This window comes from Equus caballus, chromosome 16 (assembly GCF_041296265.1).
Source record: "Equus caballus isolate H_3958 breed thoroughbred chromosome 16, TB-T2T, whole genome shotgun sequence".
NCBI lineage: Eukaryota > Metazoa > Chordata > Mammalia > Perissodactyla > Equidae > Equus > Equus caballus.
Window position 1 is genome coordinate 54,759,265 of NC_091699.1, and position 17,830 is coordinate 54,777,094.

General features: G+C 44.3%; 1 protein-coding gene across 14 annotated transcripts in view; it reads left to right on the plus strand.

The window, feature by feature from the left end:
* The first annotated feature begins 8,988 nt into the window (after positions 1–8,988).
* The window catches only part of CCDC13 (coiled-coil domain containing 13), a 63,872-nt gene continuing 55,030 nt past the window's right edge, over positions 8,989–17,830 (plus strand). For 7 of the 14 annotated variants that reach the window (XR_002800672.2, XM_023620649.2, XM_023620655.2 and 4 more), the window contains exon 1: positions 9,083–9,314. Coding sequence is in view for 6 of the 14 variants with exons in the window: in XM_023620649.2 (XP_023476417.2) it covers positions 9,312–9,314 (3 nt within the window). In the remaining 8 variants the exon portion in view is untranslated. Of the gene's footprint in view, positions 9,632–17,830 lie in introns of all 14 variants that reach the window. The other 7 variants (XM_023620650.2, XM_070237912.1, XM_070237913.1 and 4 more) reach the window with 3 other exon arrangements.

Below are 17,830 nucleotides of genomic sequence, written 5' to 3' on the forward strand. Positions count from 1 at the left end.
AAAGCTCTTCAAATAGAATGGAGAAGCTTGAGAAAGGAAACCGAACACGCAGCGACTTAACTAGTGCTGCTTTCTAGCTCACCCGTTTCTGTCAGTGACGCCCCCCTCCTCCCACTGTCACACCCTAGGTTCAAACTCTTACAAGTGTCTTTCCTTCCTTCTGTTGATTTGTCTCTATTAAACTGGTCACCAAGTCCTGCCAGTTTTCCATAAGCAGAGTCTCATTACTCAGATTTGTCCTTTTCCTCTCCTTGCTGCCAACACTTTAAACCTAGGCCCTTTACCTCCTGTTCTGCCACCTAGCTCCAGCGGTGCACTAATGCCAAACCCTGGGCTTGCCATTACCCCCAACACCTTTGGTCATGCTCTATTCTTTTCCTGAACATTACCCCTCCCCACTCCCAGTCAATTCAGTGCACTCCTTACAGACTCAACCCAAATTCCACTTTTGGTAAAGCTGTTCTGAATGCTTCTAGGCCACACTGAGCTTTACCTTTTTGTCAAATCTTGCCATATTTGAGTTTAAAGCACACAATGCGTGCTCTGTTATAATACTTTACTTTTGTGTAGTGCTTTGCTGTATATAAAATGCTTTATTTTTTTGTATTTTTTATTTTTTTAGTGAGGAAGGTTGGCCCTGAGCTAACATCTGCTGCCAATCTTCCTCTATTTTGTATGTGGGATGCCTCCACAGCATGGCTTGTTGAGTGGTGTATAGGTCTGTGCCCAGGATTTGAACCTGCAAACCCTGGGCCACTGAAGCACAGCGTGCGAACTTAACTGCTATGCCACCAGGCTGGCCCCTGCTTTAACATTCTTTTCCATTAGTTTCTCACAAAAACTCTGAGGTACATATTATCCTGGCTTTTTCAGTAAGGAAAGCTGTAATTTACTCAAGGCCATACAATTGAAAAGCAGTGGAGCTGGGACACACCCAGAACTTGAGACCCTTGGTCACGTGGAGAGACTGCATGATGGAAGGGAAGGCAGGTATGTGAAGTCACGTCTGTTCAAGAAATACTTGTTTTTCCATTTCCTTAATTTCCACCTTCCACCACACACACACACACACACACACACACACACAGTCTCACTCCCCATCTGGGTCCCAAGTCCAATACTTTTTTTCCAATACACCATAGCTGCTTTATCCTCAGATTTTTTCATATATAAAAATCCTCAGTCAGTATTTGTTTTGGCCTTTGTAAGAAGGAAGCTGAGGAGATTCCCACAAATTGTCTTACTCTGGAGGCAATAAATTGAAAACTAGTAAGTACACAAGGCAGGGGACCTGATCAATAGGGGAGAAATCAGTTATCACTGAGACCTGGTGACTTTCATCCAAGTGTTTTGAAAGACCATGATATGAGCCGAGAGTGAAACTGAGAAATTTTGGGGGGAAAATATAAAATATATTACCAATCCATTGTGCTGAGGGCTTGGAGGAGAGCCAGTGTAGATCTCATCCATCCGAGAGGTCCCTTGGAACTAAGGACTGATGAATCTTGGCAGAACATTGTGTTTTCTAATAAAGTAAATATGATGAATGAGATCACCATATATACAAACATCTTAGACAAAATAGCTCCATGGATAAAATAAGACTTGACTGTAGCCAAAAGGTTGTTAAGCTAAAACACAAAAGTGTAGTGGGGGAGTCTACGAGAGGCTGGTGGACAACAAAGAAAGCCCAAATCCATGGCAAGATGAAGAGGCAAAACTGGCAATGTGCATCCAGCACTTTCCATCAAGAAGGAACTTGAACCTGGAGAAAATGAACAATTTTTATCTATGTGGGGGCTCTTGATTGTGAAGTGGAAAATTTAATAAGGCTTAATCTTGGGTCAAAAATATCTCAACGCAGTTTGTCTCTATTTGCTCTAAATCCATGCTCACAATATCTTTCTGATGACTCTCTTGGCTTCTTGGGCATCTGATTCTGGGAAGGGAGGAGCTCTGGATATGGATCAAAATCCCCTAGTGTAAACCAGAAAGTGACTCAGTGTTCTGGTTTACCTGTCAGTCACTTAATACCATGACTGATGTAAGTCTAGCCCCAAGAGACACTCCTGGTATAATGACCAAATTAGATTGTGGACCTGCAAAGCTCACGTCCTTAAGTAGAGAGCTCTGAAATAGGAAGAGCCATATGGAGCCTTGCTTTTAAGCTGCAGCAAAGCTCACTGCCATTTTGAAGCAAAACAGCTAAATCTGTAATAATGTATGACAACTGAAGAGCACTTCAGTTTACAAAGCATTTTCATGACCTATTTGAATATCATGGTAATAAGGGTACTATTGCTATTTTAAGAAGAAAGGTGAGGTTTGTGATGTAGGGGAGGAAGACAATTCCTCTACCTTCTAGGTCCTTCTGGCTGGCCTAGGAATTAAATTGACATGAGACAGAATAACAGGTGAAAATCAAACAAAGTTTAATAACATATATACATGGAGAAACCCAGGAAAGCTGAGTAACTCATCAGAATGGCTGAGTTAAATATCATCTTCACCTAAAGACAAAGGAGGATGTTGGGGGTGGGGGGTGTCAGTTATAGGAGATCTACCAGAAAAAGCACAGTAAACAAGAGGAAGGTTATTATGCAGATTTAAGTCCTGGCCTTCTGCATTGATAAGAGTTCCTAGAGATAGCGTCATCCCCCTCTTCCTGGTACAGAGAGGGAGACACTTATACAAATGGAGATTTCCCTCATGAATGTAAATGTCTCTTACAAAGGGTAACTTCTACTTGGTTTTCAGAACTTCTCCCTTGTCTGCAGTGTCTTAAAAGTAACGGAGCCCAAAAGAATCCTCCTGCCAAAGAGACACATCTTGAGGTAGTAAATTCTGCTCCCCCCAGTGACTTGACCAATGTCAGAGAGTTAAAACCCAGGTTTTCTTACTTCTGACAGAGTTTATTCAATTCAATTTTGCTTCTTATAGGGTAGGATCACTTGCTTCTAAGAGTAGGATCACTAACTGCTTATCTTATATTTACTTATTTATGGGAGAGGTAATGTAATATCAGCGAGGGGAAATCTATTTGATGACCTTATCATCTTTAAACAGTTATTACAAGCATGGATAAAAGTCCCACTTTAAAGTTGGAGCAACGTTGAACTGTGGGAAGGACCTATTTTAGTGATTAGAAAAAAGAGCAGGGCCCAGCCCTGTGGCTGAGTGGTTAAGTTCGCATGCTCTGCTTTGGCGGCCCAGGGTTTCGCTGGTTCGGATCCTGGGCATGGACATGGCACTGCTCATCAGGCCATGCTGAGGTGGCGTCCCACATGCCACAACTAGAAGGACCCACAACTAAAAATATACAACTATGTACTAGGGGGGCTTTGGGGAGAAGGAAAAATTAAATAAATAAATAAGAAAAAAAGAGCAGTTAGACCCACACAAATATGCTCAACTGATTTTTTTTTTTTTTTTTTTGAGGAAGATTAGCCCTGAGCTAACTGCTGCCAATCCTCCTCTTTTTGCTGAGGAAGACTGGCCCTGAGCTAACATCCATGCCCATCTTCCTCCATTTTATATGTGGGACGCCTGCCACAGCATGGCTTGCCAAGCAGTGTCGTGTCCACACCCGGGATCTGAACCCGCGAACCCCGGGCTGCTGAAGCGGAACATGTGCACTTAACCGCTGCACCACCGGGCAGGCCCTCAGCTGATTTTTTTTTCAATTTTATTGTAAAATATACATAAAATTTACCATTTTAACCATTTGTAAGTGTACAATTCAGTGGCATCAAGTACACTTAAAATGCTGTGCAACCATTAGCACCATCTGCCTCCAGTACCTTTTTATCATTCTAAACAGAAATTTCATACCCTTTAACAATAACTCACCATTTCCCCCTTCCCCTATCCCCTGGCAACCTCTGTTCTGTTCCTGTCTTGATGAATTGGCCTATTCTAGGTACCTAATGTAAGTGGAGTCATACAATATTTGTCCTTTTGTCTCTGGCTTATTTCACTTAGCATAATGTTTTCGCGGTTCACCCATGCTACAGCATGTATCAGGATTTCATTCCCTTTTATGGCCAAATAATCTTCTATTGTATGGATATACCACATTTTGTTTATCCATTCATCTGCTGATTGACACTTGGGTTGTTTCCACCTTTTGGCTATTGTAATAATAATGCTGCTATGAACATTGGTGTGTAAGTATCTGTTTGGCTCCCTGCTTTCATATTTTGGGCATATACCCAGAAGTGAAATTACTAGATCATATGGTAATTCTATGTTTAATTTTTTTGAGGAACTGCCAAACTTTTCTACAGTAGCTGCACCATTTTACATTCCCACCAGCAATGCATAAGCGTTCCAATTTTTCCACATCCTGGCCGACCTTTGCTATTTTACTTTTTTTTGATAATAGCCATCCTATTGGATATGGAGTGGTCTCATTGTGGTTTTGAATTCCTTTAATGGCTAGTGACGTTGAGCATCTTTTCGTGTGCTTATTGGCCACTTGTCTATCTTCTTTGCAGGAATGACTATTCCAGTCTTTTGCCCATTTTTGAATTGGGTGGTTTGTTTTTTTGTTGTTGTTGAGTTTGCTCAACTGATTTTTGACAAACGTTCAAAAGTCATTCAGGGGCCGGCCCCATGGCTGGGTGGTTAAGTTCGTGTGCTCCACTTCCACAGCCTAGGGTTTCCCCAGTTCAGATCCCGGGTGTGTGTGGACATGGCACCGCTCATCAGGCCACACTGAGGCGGCATCCCACATGCCACAACTAGAAGGACTCACAACTAAAATATACAACTGTGTACTGGGGGGATTTGGGGAGAAAAAGCAGGGAAAGAAGATTGGGAACAGTTGTTAGCTCAAGTGCCAATCTTAAAAAAAGAAAAAAAGTCATTCAGTGGAGGAAGGGAACCTTTTGACAAATGGTGCTGGAGCAACTGGACATCCACAGACCAAAAGAAAAAAACCTTGACCTAAACTCACACCTTATATAAAAGTTATGTCAAAATAAATCGTGAACATAAAACTCTTAACGTTTTTAGAAAATCGCAGAGAAAAATCTTTAGGATCTAGAACTAGGCAAGGAGTCCCTAGACTTGACACCAAGAGCATGATCCATTCTGAGGGATCAGATTTCACCACCCCAAAATATATCTCTTTGGCTTGATTTGTGTGTGTGTGTGTGTGTGTGTGTGTGAGGAAGATTGGCCCTGAGCTAACATCTGTGCCAGTCTTCCTCTATTTTATGTGGGATGCCACCACAGCGTGGTTTGACGACTGGGGCTAGGTCTGCCCTGGGGATCCAAACCTGCAAACCCCAGGCCGCCAAAGGAGAGCGTGCAAACTTAACCACTACACCACTGGGCCAGCCCCAGGCTTGAATATTATTTTTAATAACAAAAAAAACTCAGAAAGAAATTTTGACCTTTCCCCTAACTGCCTAAAAGAATTTGAGATAGAAGACTTATCCCAGGAAGGAGCTATCACCATAGATAACTCTGGCTATGGTAGCCAGGGAGGAACCTTGCTAAACCCATTCTTATCAAAGTTCTCTTTCTCCAGTCACATTGTCTATAGATGGCCCAGCAAACATTCTTTTACCAAACATTTGCCTTCACATCTCCATGTAAATTGCCTTCCTCCCCTTTGAAGTCCCAAATCACTACCCTCAACATCCTCCCTTTGTCTTTAGCTGAAGATGGTATTTAAGGTAGTGGCTTCTGCCATTTTGGCAAGTTACTCAGATTTCCCGGGTTTCTCCCACGTATATGTGTTGTTAAACTTTGTTTGACTTTCTCCTGTTATTCTATCTCATTGATACCAGTCCTGACATCAGTTTCCCATTAAGTCCAGCATTTATGGGGTTAAAACCAAAGCACTCATTCCCTGCTTACTCCCTCACTTCCTGGCTCCAGAATCCACTATCCACCATGGAGACAAATGGTCAAGGACAACCACCTAGATTTGTTATCTCCTCCTCCTTCCTGCAAGCAGTCTCAAGGCCAAACACAGGCTGGTGGAAAAGCTCCAACCAGCAAGGCCATATGCTCCCCTTCCCCTACCTAAAACCCCAAATAAAAACCCTGACTTTTAGCTTTTCAGAGAGTTTGGGATTTCAGCATTAGCTGCCCTTTCTCCTTGCTCAGCACTGTGCAATAATAAAATTCGTACTTTCTTCCACTACACCCAGTGGCAGAAATTGGCTTGCTGGGCAACAGGTGAGCAAACTCACTTCAGGTTCAATATCATCATGTCAATTTCTTGGACCAGCCAGAAGGACCTCGAGGGTAGAAGAATAGTTTTTCCTTCCCTACACCATGAAAGAAAGAAATTGATAAATTAGACCTAATCAAAATGAAAAACTTTTGTTCTGTGAAAGCCCGTCTGAAGAGAATTAAAAGACAAGCTACAGACTGGGAGAAAACATTTCCAAACCACATATCCAAGAATTAGAAACTGGGCAAAAGACATGAACAGACACTTAGTAAAGAGGAAATACAGATGGCAAATAGGCACATGAGAAAAATGTTCAATATCATTATCCATCATGCACATTAGAACCACAATGAGCTGTGACTACACACCTATCAGAAAGGCTGAAATAAAAAGCGGTCACAACATCAAACACCGGCAAGGATGTGGAGAAACTGGATCACTCACACGTTGCTGGTGGGAATGTTACATTGTACAGTCACTCTACCAAATGGGTTTGTGGTTTCTTATAAAAACTAATCATTTGATTACCATACAGCTGGCATTTATCTCAAAAAAATGAAAACTTAGGTTCATACAAAAACCTGTCCCTGAATATTCATATCAGCTTTATTCATAAGAGCCCCAAACTGGAAATAGCCCAGAAGCCCTTCAGTGGGTGAATGGTTAATCCAGCTGTGGTACATTCAAACCATGGAAAACTACTCAGCAATAAAAAGGAAGAAATTATTGATACATACAACAACTTGGATGAATCTCCAGAGAGTTATTCTGAGTAAAAAGTCAATCACAAAAGGTTACATACTATATTATTCCATTTATATAACATTTTTGAAATGACAAAATTTTAGAAATGGAGAACAGGTTAGTGGTCATTAGGGATTAGGAACTTGGGGGAGGGGCACCAAGAGGGAAGTGGGCGTGGTTATCAAAGCCCGACAAGAAAGATCTTTGCGGTGATTTAAGTGTTTGGTATCTTGACTATGGTGGTGGATACCCAAACCTACACATATGACAGCATTGCATAGAACTAAATACATACACAAAAACGAATACAAGTAAAATTGGGGAAATCTGAATAATGTTACCGAACCAGGTTCATTTTTGCCCGCCGCCCGGAAAGCAAAACACCAAAACGATGAGATTGTAGCAGAGAGAGGGTTTAATCACAAGGCAGCCATGCCAGGAAGTGAGAGCATGAATCTCAAATCCACTTCCCTGAAATAGGGACTCAGGGATATTTGCGGGACAGACTGCAAGGTGGTCTGAAATGTGGAGCTAGGTGACTGGAGGTGAGGGAAGTGATGATCCGCCCAAGCACAGTCAGACTTCATGTCTCTTCATAAGACCCATGTTCACAAAATGGCGGTGTTAGCATGATCCGAGGGGGGAGTTTTTAGCCTCTTAACGTCTAAATGTCACTTCTCAGACACCTGTGCGGGCCCAGTTGATGAGTTGGTGGTCTCAACCAGCCTGGAGTAGACAAAGGGATTCTAATTCCCAAAAAACAGCTCAAACACCCATCACCATGGAGACCCAGGCTCCAGGGAGATATCATCTATGGGAACCTAGTGGGAGTCAGAGAGCATATTGCCTAAGCAGCACAGTTAACAATGGGTGAGTTAAACAGCTAAAAGCTATAATCAGTAATTGCAAAAAGGAAAGAAACCTTTAGTTCCTAGCTACTATCATCAATAGCTAACTCTTTGCCGGTTTCATTAAGAAGGGTGGATTGTGTCAACATCAATATCCTGGTTGTGACATCAGTTCTGGTGCTGCACCTTCATGCATGTCTATGGGGTGAATGCCTTACAAGGAAAAAAAGAAAGAAAATCAACGATGAGATATCTGGAAATTTTCAAATTATAGAGGCCTGGATAAATATTTGGGAAACTTCCCTGGATCTCCTTTCCTAGAAATTTGCCTCCTACCCCAATATAGCCCTGAATATAGTAGTGACTTAAATTGGGAAGTGCCTGTCTAAAAAAACACACAAATGTTTTCTATCATGAAAACAAGCCATGTTCATTATATTTAACATCTTCTTCTAAAGTGCAAAAATAAAAACAGCACTGCAATTCCATCACCCAAATACAACCACTTTTTCTGTTAATACTTCTGTGCATTCCTCCCAGTATTGATTCTGTGCGTAGTTTAAAACAACACAACTTTATTTATTTAGAACTACTATTTTGTGTCCTGCCTTTTTCCCTCACCATCACGACATAACATTTCCCCCACATTGTTTTATATTTTTCAAAGACATTCCAAATGGCTACGTGAAATTTCCTGGTGGGATCATCCACTTTTCAACTCCCCTGCAGGAATGCGGAATGTGCATCTCTGTGCAGAACGTTTGGTCCACAAAACATTTAAAACGTGTTCCCAAAGCGGACCACTGGGGCAACTTAAAAGTCTCAGGCAGGGGCCGGCCCTGTGGCTCAGTGGTTAAGTGCGCAATTCCACTTTGGTGGCCTGGGTTCGCTGGTTGGGATGCCGGGTGCGCACCTACGCACCCGGTTGTCAAGCCATGCTGTGGTAGGCATTTTACATATAAAAAGTAGACGAAGATGGGCAACAGACGTTCAGGGTCAGTCTTCCTCAGCAAAAAGAGAGGGATTGAGGATTGCTGGCAGATGTTAGCTCAGGGCTAATCTTCCTCAAAAACAAAAAAGGTCTCAGGCACAGGACGCCTTGTCCTTCTAGCCCACCGCGCCTATTTCCCTACCGCCTCGACCTGGACCATCTGCGCCACTGTCACTTTCCGAACTCCCGGGGCCCTCTCGGCCTCCGTAGAGGCATGATGACGTCCCTCGGGCGGCATTGCTGGTTTCCCTGGTGACGGTTGCCAGGGCAGTGCAAGAAGGCGTCCCGAAGAGGTGACGGGGCTGCGGTGGCCCTAGAAGGGAGGAGCAGAGTGACTCCTGTAAGTGCGGGGAAGGGCCAGGGCCGGAGCCGGGGGCGCCCGCAGCCGCCGGGGGCCTGGAGCGGAGCCGGAGCGCACGCGTTCGTCCGAGCGCGCTGCCGCTAGTCGGCCGCTCCCTGCGCCGGGCGCGGGGCGAGGACTCCCTCCCTTCTGTGAATCTTCAGGCAGCGCCTCCTCCCCTCTCCAGGCAGACACTTAATGGTCAGCATGATAAAGCGGTTAGTGAGGAGCCAGGGTGGGTCACCTGCCCTAGTCACAGAGTTGGTAGTGGGCATAGTCAGAACTCCAACTCGGGTCCGCCTGACCAGCGCCCTCTTCTGGCCTCTGCTGCGGAGCTACGGGACCTGGTGGCATCCGCTTCCCCCATGCTCCCGCCCCAGGGCCAGCCCCTACAGAACCGGAGACTCGCAGGAGGGAGTCCCCCTCTGAGCTGGACTCCTGCTCGGCGAACCAGTCATCTCCACCCCACCCCCAACCCAAACCCCTCCCTGCATGGGTGCTGGCCTGGCGGGTAGTCGGTGAGTCTTGTCCTGCAGTGTACAGGGCGCCCAACTAGGCATCTTGGGCCGTCTGCTCTCCACCCCCAGAACCTCAGGCTGTTGCTGGGAATTCTCGATGAGAACATAGTAGAAATAAAATTAAAAATAGAAGAAGACAGAAAGAAAGAGAGCAAGTGGCAGGCTGGTGGGGTCAAGGGAGGCTCATGCCTGGAAGGGGCCTTTCCTCACTGGTCCCTGTGCCAGATGCACTCAACTGCCTTTAGGATCTTGGCTTTGCCACAGGAAGTGGCGTGGTGGGTGGGTGCCACTCTCCCTGTCCCACGGCTCTAGTGTCTCCTTCCTGAGCTTAGAGTCCTTCCTTGCTGCTTTTATTTCTTAGAGCAGTTTTAGATTTACAGGAACTCTGAACGGAAAATACAGAGTTTCCATATACTCTTCCCACTTTTCCCCTATTATTAACATCTTGCATTGATGTGGTGTATTTGTTAGCGTTGATAATCCTATATTGTATATTTCTGTGGGTTTTGCTGAATGCATAACGTCATGTATCCACCATTAAAGAATCATACAGAATAGTTTCACTGCCCTAAAAGCCCCCTGTGCTCCGCTGCTCATCCCTCCTTCCCTCTTCCCAACCCCTGGCAGCCACTGATCTTTTTACTTCTCTATAGTTTTGCCTTTTCCAGAATGTCAGAGAGTTGGAATCATATGGTATACAGCCTTTTCAGACTGGTTTCTTCACTTAGCAACATGCATTTAAGTTTCCTTCATGTCTTTTCGTGGCTTGATAGGTCATTTATTTTCATTGCTGAGTAATATTCCCTTGTATGGGTGTACCAGTTTATCTCTTCACCTATTGGAGGACATCTTGGTTGCTTCTGCTTTTTGGTAATTATGAATAAAACTGCTATAAAAATTCGCTTACAGGTTTTTGTGTAGACGTAAGTTTTCAAGATGATTGCTGGATCATTTGGTAAGACTGTTTAGCTTTGAAAGAAACCACCAAGCTGTCTTCCAAAGTGGCTGAATCATTTTGCATTCCCACCAGCAATGGGTGAGAGTTCCTGTTGCTTTACATCCTTGCTAGCATTTGGTGTTGCCGGTGTTTGGGATTTTAGCCATTCTAATAGGTGTGTAGTGGTATCTCATTATTGTTTTAATTTGCATTTCTGTGATGACAGATGATGTTGGACATCTTTTCATGTGCTTATTTGCCATCTGTGTATCTTCTTTGGTGAGGTGTGTGTTTAGATCTTTTGCTCACTTTTTAGTTGGATTGTTTTCATATAAAGTTTTTTTTTTTTTAAAGATTTTATTTTTTCCTTTTTCTCCCCAAAGCCCCCCAGTACATAGTTGTATATTCTTCGTTGTGGGTCCTTCTAGTTGTAGCATGTGGGACGCTGCCTCAGCGTGGTTTGATGAGCAGTGCCATGTCCGTGCCCAGGATTCGAACCAACGAAACACTGGGCCGCCTGCAGCGGAGCGCACAAACTTAACCACTCGGCCACGGGGCCAGCCCCTCATATAAAGTTTTACAATTTCTTTATATATTTTGGGTACAGACATCTGTTTTGCAGACCTGTGTTCTTCCGGTCTGTGGCTTGTCTTTCCATTCTCTTAACAGTGTCTTTTACAGAGCGGAAATTTTTCATTTTAATGAAGTCTAACATCAATATTTTCTTTCATGGATCATGCTTTCAGTGTTGTGTCTAAAAACTCATTGCAAAACCCAAGTTCATCTAGATTTTCTCCTATATTATCTTCTTGAAGTTTTATAGTTTTGCATTTTATGTTTAGGCCTATGATCTGTTTTGAGCTAATTTTTGTGAAAGGTGTAAGGTTTGCGTTTAGATTCATTTTTTTGCATGTCACTGTCCTGTTGTTCCTGCATCATTTGTTGAAAACACTATCCTTTCTTCAGTGGATTGCCTTCTTTGCCAAAAATCAGTGGACTCTGTTTGTGTGGGTCTATTTCTGGGCTCTTTATTCTGTTCCCTTGATCTATTTGTCTTTTCTTTCACCAATATCATACTGTCTTGATTACTGTAGCTTTATAGTTTGTTTTAAAATCTGATAGCATCAGTCTTCCGACTTTGTTCTTCTCCTTCCATATTGTGTTGGCTATTGTTGGTCTTATGCTTTTTCATATACACTTTAGAATCAATGTGTCAGTAAACACAAAGTAACTTTCTGAGATTTTCATGGGGATTGTGTTGAATCTATAGATCAAGTTGGGAAGAACTGACACCTTAACAATATTGAATCTTCCTATCCATGTACATAGACTATCTATTTACTTAGTTCTTCTTTGATTTCTTTCATCAGAGTTTTATGGTTTTCCTCACATAGATCTTATACATATATTGTTAGATATATACCTAAGTTTTTCCATTTTTTATGGGAATGCAAATGGTGTTACGTTTAAATTTCAATTTCCAATTGCTTCTTGCTGGTATATAGGAAAATAATTGACTGTTGTGTATTAACCTTGTCTCTTGCAACCTTGCTATAATTGCTTATTGGTTCCAGGGGTTTTTTGTTGTTGATTCTTTGTGATTTTCTACATAGACAATTATGTCATCTGAGAACAGACAGTTTTATTTCTTCCTTTCTAATCTATAATGGTTACTTTTCCTGTCTCACTGCCAGAAGCAGGAGGGGATTTTCCTCTGATTTTCACAGTGAGAATCTAGGAGGGCTCCTGAAGGTAAAATTCATGAATGTATGAGGGTCCCCCTAAGCCTGGACCCCTTGAAGTTTTAAACTCTCAAGCCAGTCAACTCTAATCCTCCAACAATTCATCAGTCGCAGTTTAAAGCATTCCTACTGATGCTGGCTCCAGCTGCAGGCTTCTGCTCCCAGTGAACTGTGATTCTCTGTCTTCACCTGGCCCTCCAGTTTTCAGGGGAGCAGATTGCCCTGTGACCTCAACTCTCTGTGGACTAAGTTCCCTCGGTTTCCAGTTGTTGATTTTTGGTTTGGTTCATTCAGCTTTTTTCTTGTTATGAGGATGGGAGTGACAACTTCTAAGCTCTTTACGTGTCGAAAGTTCTGCTCAGCCTTAACTGTGAAACTCTTTGCACCTCAGCTTCTACTACTTAAATCCAGAGCAAGTAACAGGACCCTGATCCTGCCTCAGAGCACCACAGATAGAAGGCACAATGTTATTGAGAGAGATTTTAAGAGATTATGCTTGTTTAAGCATTTGTTACAATTACTTGTGAATAGCCTGTTCACAGATACAGCAGCTGGCTACCAAGGGTGGTTGGATGGACTAAGGAAGGCTGAATTCATTCATTTGTTTCAGAAATATTCACTGAGCATCTACTGTGTGCCAAGTACTGTTACAGGTCTGTGATATAGCCATGAACAAAATAGTTTCAACTGTGTGCTCTCAGGTAGCTCACATACTATTGGGAGAAATCAGATAATAAATGGGTAATATATTGCTGTATGTCAGGTGGTTAAAAGTGTGATGGATAAAAATTAACCTGGGCAGGGGAGAGAGAGTTCAGAGGGTGGACTCAGGGGAAGGGGATGCAGTAGTAAACAGGACAGTCAAGGAACGTCTCACTGAGAAGATGCCCTTTGTGTAGACACCTGTGCAAGGTCAGGGGAGGCGTCATATAAATACCTAGGGAAGAATATTCCAGCAGAGAGAATAGCCAGTGTAAAGGCTGTGAGTTTGCTGTATTCTTGATAATGAAAGATGGATTGGGAGAGAACCAAATTATACTGAGCCCCGTTTTTATGCTGCGGTAGGCATGGTCTGACTTATATATTAATGGGTTCCTCTGTCTGATGTGTTGAGGATAGACTGTGGGGTAAGGGACAAGGGCAGATGCAGGGACGTGAGTTAGGAGGCTATAGTAATGACCCAAGAAGGAGAGGATGATTCTTGGTCTAGAATGATTGAAGAGGAGGAGGTGAGAAGTGTTCAGATTCTGGATATATTTTGAAGGTAGACCAAGAGAATTTCCTGATGGATCAGATGTGCAGGAGGGATGGGGGGCACTGATCCTTAGAGTCCCTGCCATTCTTCATTTTGCCACATGGCCTTTGCACATGCTGTCCCTCAGCCCAAAATGTTCTTCCTCTAGTTAACTCCTAGCTGTACTTCAGGTCTCAGCTCACTTCCTTAGGGATGCTCTCCTGGACTCCCCAGACTATGTCAAATTCCCTGATAGAGGCTCTAAGCACCATATATCTTTCCTTCAGAGCATCACAGTTGTCATTTTATGTTTATTTATGTGATCATTTGATCACTATCTGTTTCCCCCACCAGACTATAAGCTGCATGCGGATGGAGCTCTGTCCATAGTTCTCTGTGCAGTGCCAATAAATATTTGCTGAGTGATTCTTTGACCCATGTCCTACATGAGCAAATGAATTCAAGTTGAGTGTCTTTAGTGCTCTTTGCTCTAGGGCCAAAATTATCGCTGTGATTCCCTTGTTCATTCATGGCAAAAATGTTAATTTATCACCCACTACGCACCCATGCTGGCTTGTACTGCAGAGACAAGATTCAGAGATAAACATGACAGTTTCTACCTTCAGGGTGGGTGGGAGGTTACAGAAAGTCTTCCAGTCATTTATCTGGACCACCCAATATAAAAACGAGAAGCACGTCTTTGCTCTTGTTTCTAATGTACACTAACCACATTGTCATGAAGTAGTCAGGAATCAGGTAGGGCCAAGGGGCATTTTGAAAAATTTAGCTTTAGTGTTATTGTTATGTGCTTTTATAGAGCAAAAGTTTTTCTTTCTGGCTCGTGGGAATCAGAATCCCCTACTGAGATCCACGTTGTCCTTGGTCAAGAGTTTACTTTGACTTGCAATTAAACTGTTTAGGAACACAAGGAGGAATGTGATCTAGGGCCCATCTCAGAAGGTCCCCAGCATCTGCCCTCCCACTGCCCCTAACCGCAGCTATCTGCCTCCATGGCTTCTGCCCTAATCAACCCCATCCTGCCTCCCCTTTGCCCAGACATCAGTCTCTATCTCTACCCAGTGACATCTACTCACTTCTAACAGCTCCCACTGTCTCTTCATCCTTCATCTTCCCCTTCTCTCTCTCCCACCTCCTACCAAGCTTCCTTCTCACCCTCTCCCCACACTACTTTGTCCATACCCCAGGTCTCAGCCACCTGGAGACTCCAGTCCAAGCTGCTGTCCTCAACCCCAGATTCACCTCACCAGCTGCGCACCCAGCATCTCCATGTGGAAGGCTCAGGAGTTTCAAACCCAACAGTGCCCAGCACCAGGCTTGCCTGTAGCCTGGAAAACTGCTCTTCTGCCTGGACCCACCATCTCCCCTGTCACTCAAACTCAAAGCCCTTAGACTCCCACTCTGCTCTTTCTCTGCACATTTGCTTCCGATCCCTTCCATTTGGCACCAATTCCTGTTCCCCCTTCTCCATCCATATTGCCACAGTCTTGATTTGGTACCACACTCCTTCCTGGAAACATCCTCCCTGCTAGGCCTGTTGCCTCCAGCTTCACAAAATGCAAGTGTGATCCTGTCTGCACCATCTGACCATCCCCAACACCCTCAGGTGAAGTCTAGACCCCTTAGCTGGGCCAAATAAGACCCTCTTTCCAGTCCCTTCCCAAACCTCTGCCCTGCCCTCTGGCCATCCTGAACCTTTCTCCGTTCCCCACACTCAGCACATTCTCTCTGCAAATGCTCTTCTCTTAGCAGGAAAGCCCTCTGCCCCCCACTCAGGCACCCTCTCTTTCCCACCCCAGGTCACTTTCTTAGCACTCACTTCAGGCTGATTTAGGTGCGTGCCTCTCCTGCGGATCTCTCCAACCAGCCTCTCAGAGCACTTACCACTCCTCCTTCTGAGTCCCAGCTCATCATTAGACTCCCCTGGGAAGCTTTAAACATTGACAGATGCCCAGGCTGCAGCCCAGATCAGTTAAATCCAAATCTCCCCTGGCTGCATGCATACCACAGAGCAGGTGCTAATGCCCTGGGGCCTGAGTTGGACCGCGAACGTGTCCTGTCAGTGCAGGCATGCTGTCTGTCTCCCAGAGGCTTGATTAGGCTGAGGACACCCCATTTCATACGATAAGAAAGACGAAAGTTAAACTCTCAAGAGCGCTTATGTGCCAGGCACTGTATTACATGCTTTCCATGCCTTCTCTCATTTAATCCTCACAACCACCCTGTGACGCATGTAATGGTTATCATCCCACTTTACAGATAGTGAAACTGAAACACAGAGAGATTAAGTAATTTGCCCAGGGCACAGGGTACATTCAAGAAGTGCCTCTTCCCCAGTGACTTCAAGTGCATGTTGGGAATAGAAAAGGAAAAAGGCTCTACAAGTTACTGTGTTTGTTCATTTACTCATTCATTCATTGTTTCCCTCATCCTTGAGCGCCTGCTACATTCATTCAATGACAATTCTACAAATATTAGTTGAAATCCTCTTCAGGGCAAGATACTGAGAATTAAAAAATGAATAAGATATTAGACCCCTGCCCTTAAGAGGCCTCTTAGTAAAAGGAAGGATTAGAAGTATAGATAATTATAATGCATTGAGGGAAGTTTAGTGATCAAGGGACACCTGGGGGATTCTAGGAGTCCACAAGTGACCTGAGGTGAATCCTGAAGGCTAAATGGGAGTTCCTGGGAAGGAGAAGGGCGATGGGACGGAGCCTAGGCTCGAAGTCATCCTGGGCAGGTAGAGTGGCTGAAGCAAGCCTTTGAAACGCCTCCAGGCTTGAGCCTTAGCAGGGGTCACGAACCCAAGCATTTGTGGCCGATGGAAATGAAAGTGGGTGAATCCAGCAGGTGTAAGAGAAACAACATTTACATGCAATGATGACAGGCAGCTGATGTGCCAGCTGCAGCATCTGAGAGTGGTAGGGACGGTGGCTGTGTGGAAAGAACATACCCTGCCCAGAGGGAACTCCCTCTGCCCAGTGGCTGCTGTCCATGTGGGACGATGGCCCCAGCATTGCGAGATCGGTAAACTTTTATAAAAGAAGCTGGAAGTCTGGATTTAATTGAAATCTACAGATCTTTGAATGTTGGGAACAAATTCAAATCCTAACGTAGCATTGTGTGAGAATCAAAAATGTCTGTGGGATGGACGCAGCCCTTGGGCCAGTCAGAGTGCCCTCTGTGAGTCCTGGCAGGGTCTTGCAGAGGCAGGAGCCACTTAGATCTGGTTTTAGATTGGTCCCAGATGATGGTATACAGTATGAATTAGAGGGAGAAAAACAAGATTCAGGGAGCTAGAGTGGCAGCAGGTAGCCAGAGAGATGGGAGGCACTGGGGGAATAAGATGGTGAGCAGGCAGGAGCTGAGGTGCAGAGGAGGTGGCCTTGTGATGTGAGGCAGTGGCTGTGAGGGCTGGTGCTGGGGGCTTGATCACTGTGGGCCCAGCAGCCTGGGAAGGCTTTGTGCTGGCAGGTCACAAGCATCGCTGTGAGGGACAGGAAGCATCTGGATGCAGGGTAAGAGGAGGAGGAAGGGAGTTCTCAGGAGAGAATGCCAGGAGAAGAGAAAATAATAACATTTTGTTCCTACCAATGCATAACTGACTGAGCGTTTTCACAGCCTCCTTTGCATTTGCCCCACACAGCACATCTGTGGCCTCCATATCATCATCTGCTTACTGAAGGGGGGACTGAGGCCCAGAGAGGTCTGGAAACTTTTTAGACTCACACAGCTGGAACAGAGCCAAGTTCACCCTGAACCCCAGGTGCTGTCTCAGCTCAGGCCAGGCTACTCGTATGGCAGCCCAGACCAGCAGCATCCAACACCCAGGGTGCACCCTGACTAATGACATCAGAATCCCTGGGCGTGGGACCCGGGCATCAGTATCTTTAAAGCTCCCCAGTGTTTCCAGTTGTGCAGCAGGAGCAGGAACCACTGCTTTACACTGTCGACCCGGAAAGAGTATTAATAGCTCTTCCTTTTCTCTCCAAGGTGACCCAATTTGGAAAATGAAGTATTTGGTTGTACCTTCTTTTAATCTACAAAAATAGGAAATCACAGGATAAACTCATTTTTATACTGTATTGGTTAACTGTATTAGTTAATAAACTGTATTTAGTTACATTTTCAAGTAATAGGCTCAATAGCCTATTTCTTTAATCTCTAGACACCTTTTCAGGTGAAATTCCTCTAAATCAGCTGGGCAAACTAAGAGCCCACAGTCCAAATTCAGCTCATTGCCTGTTTTTGTTATAAAGTTTTAT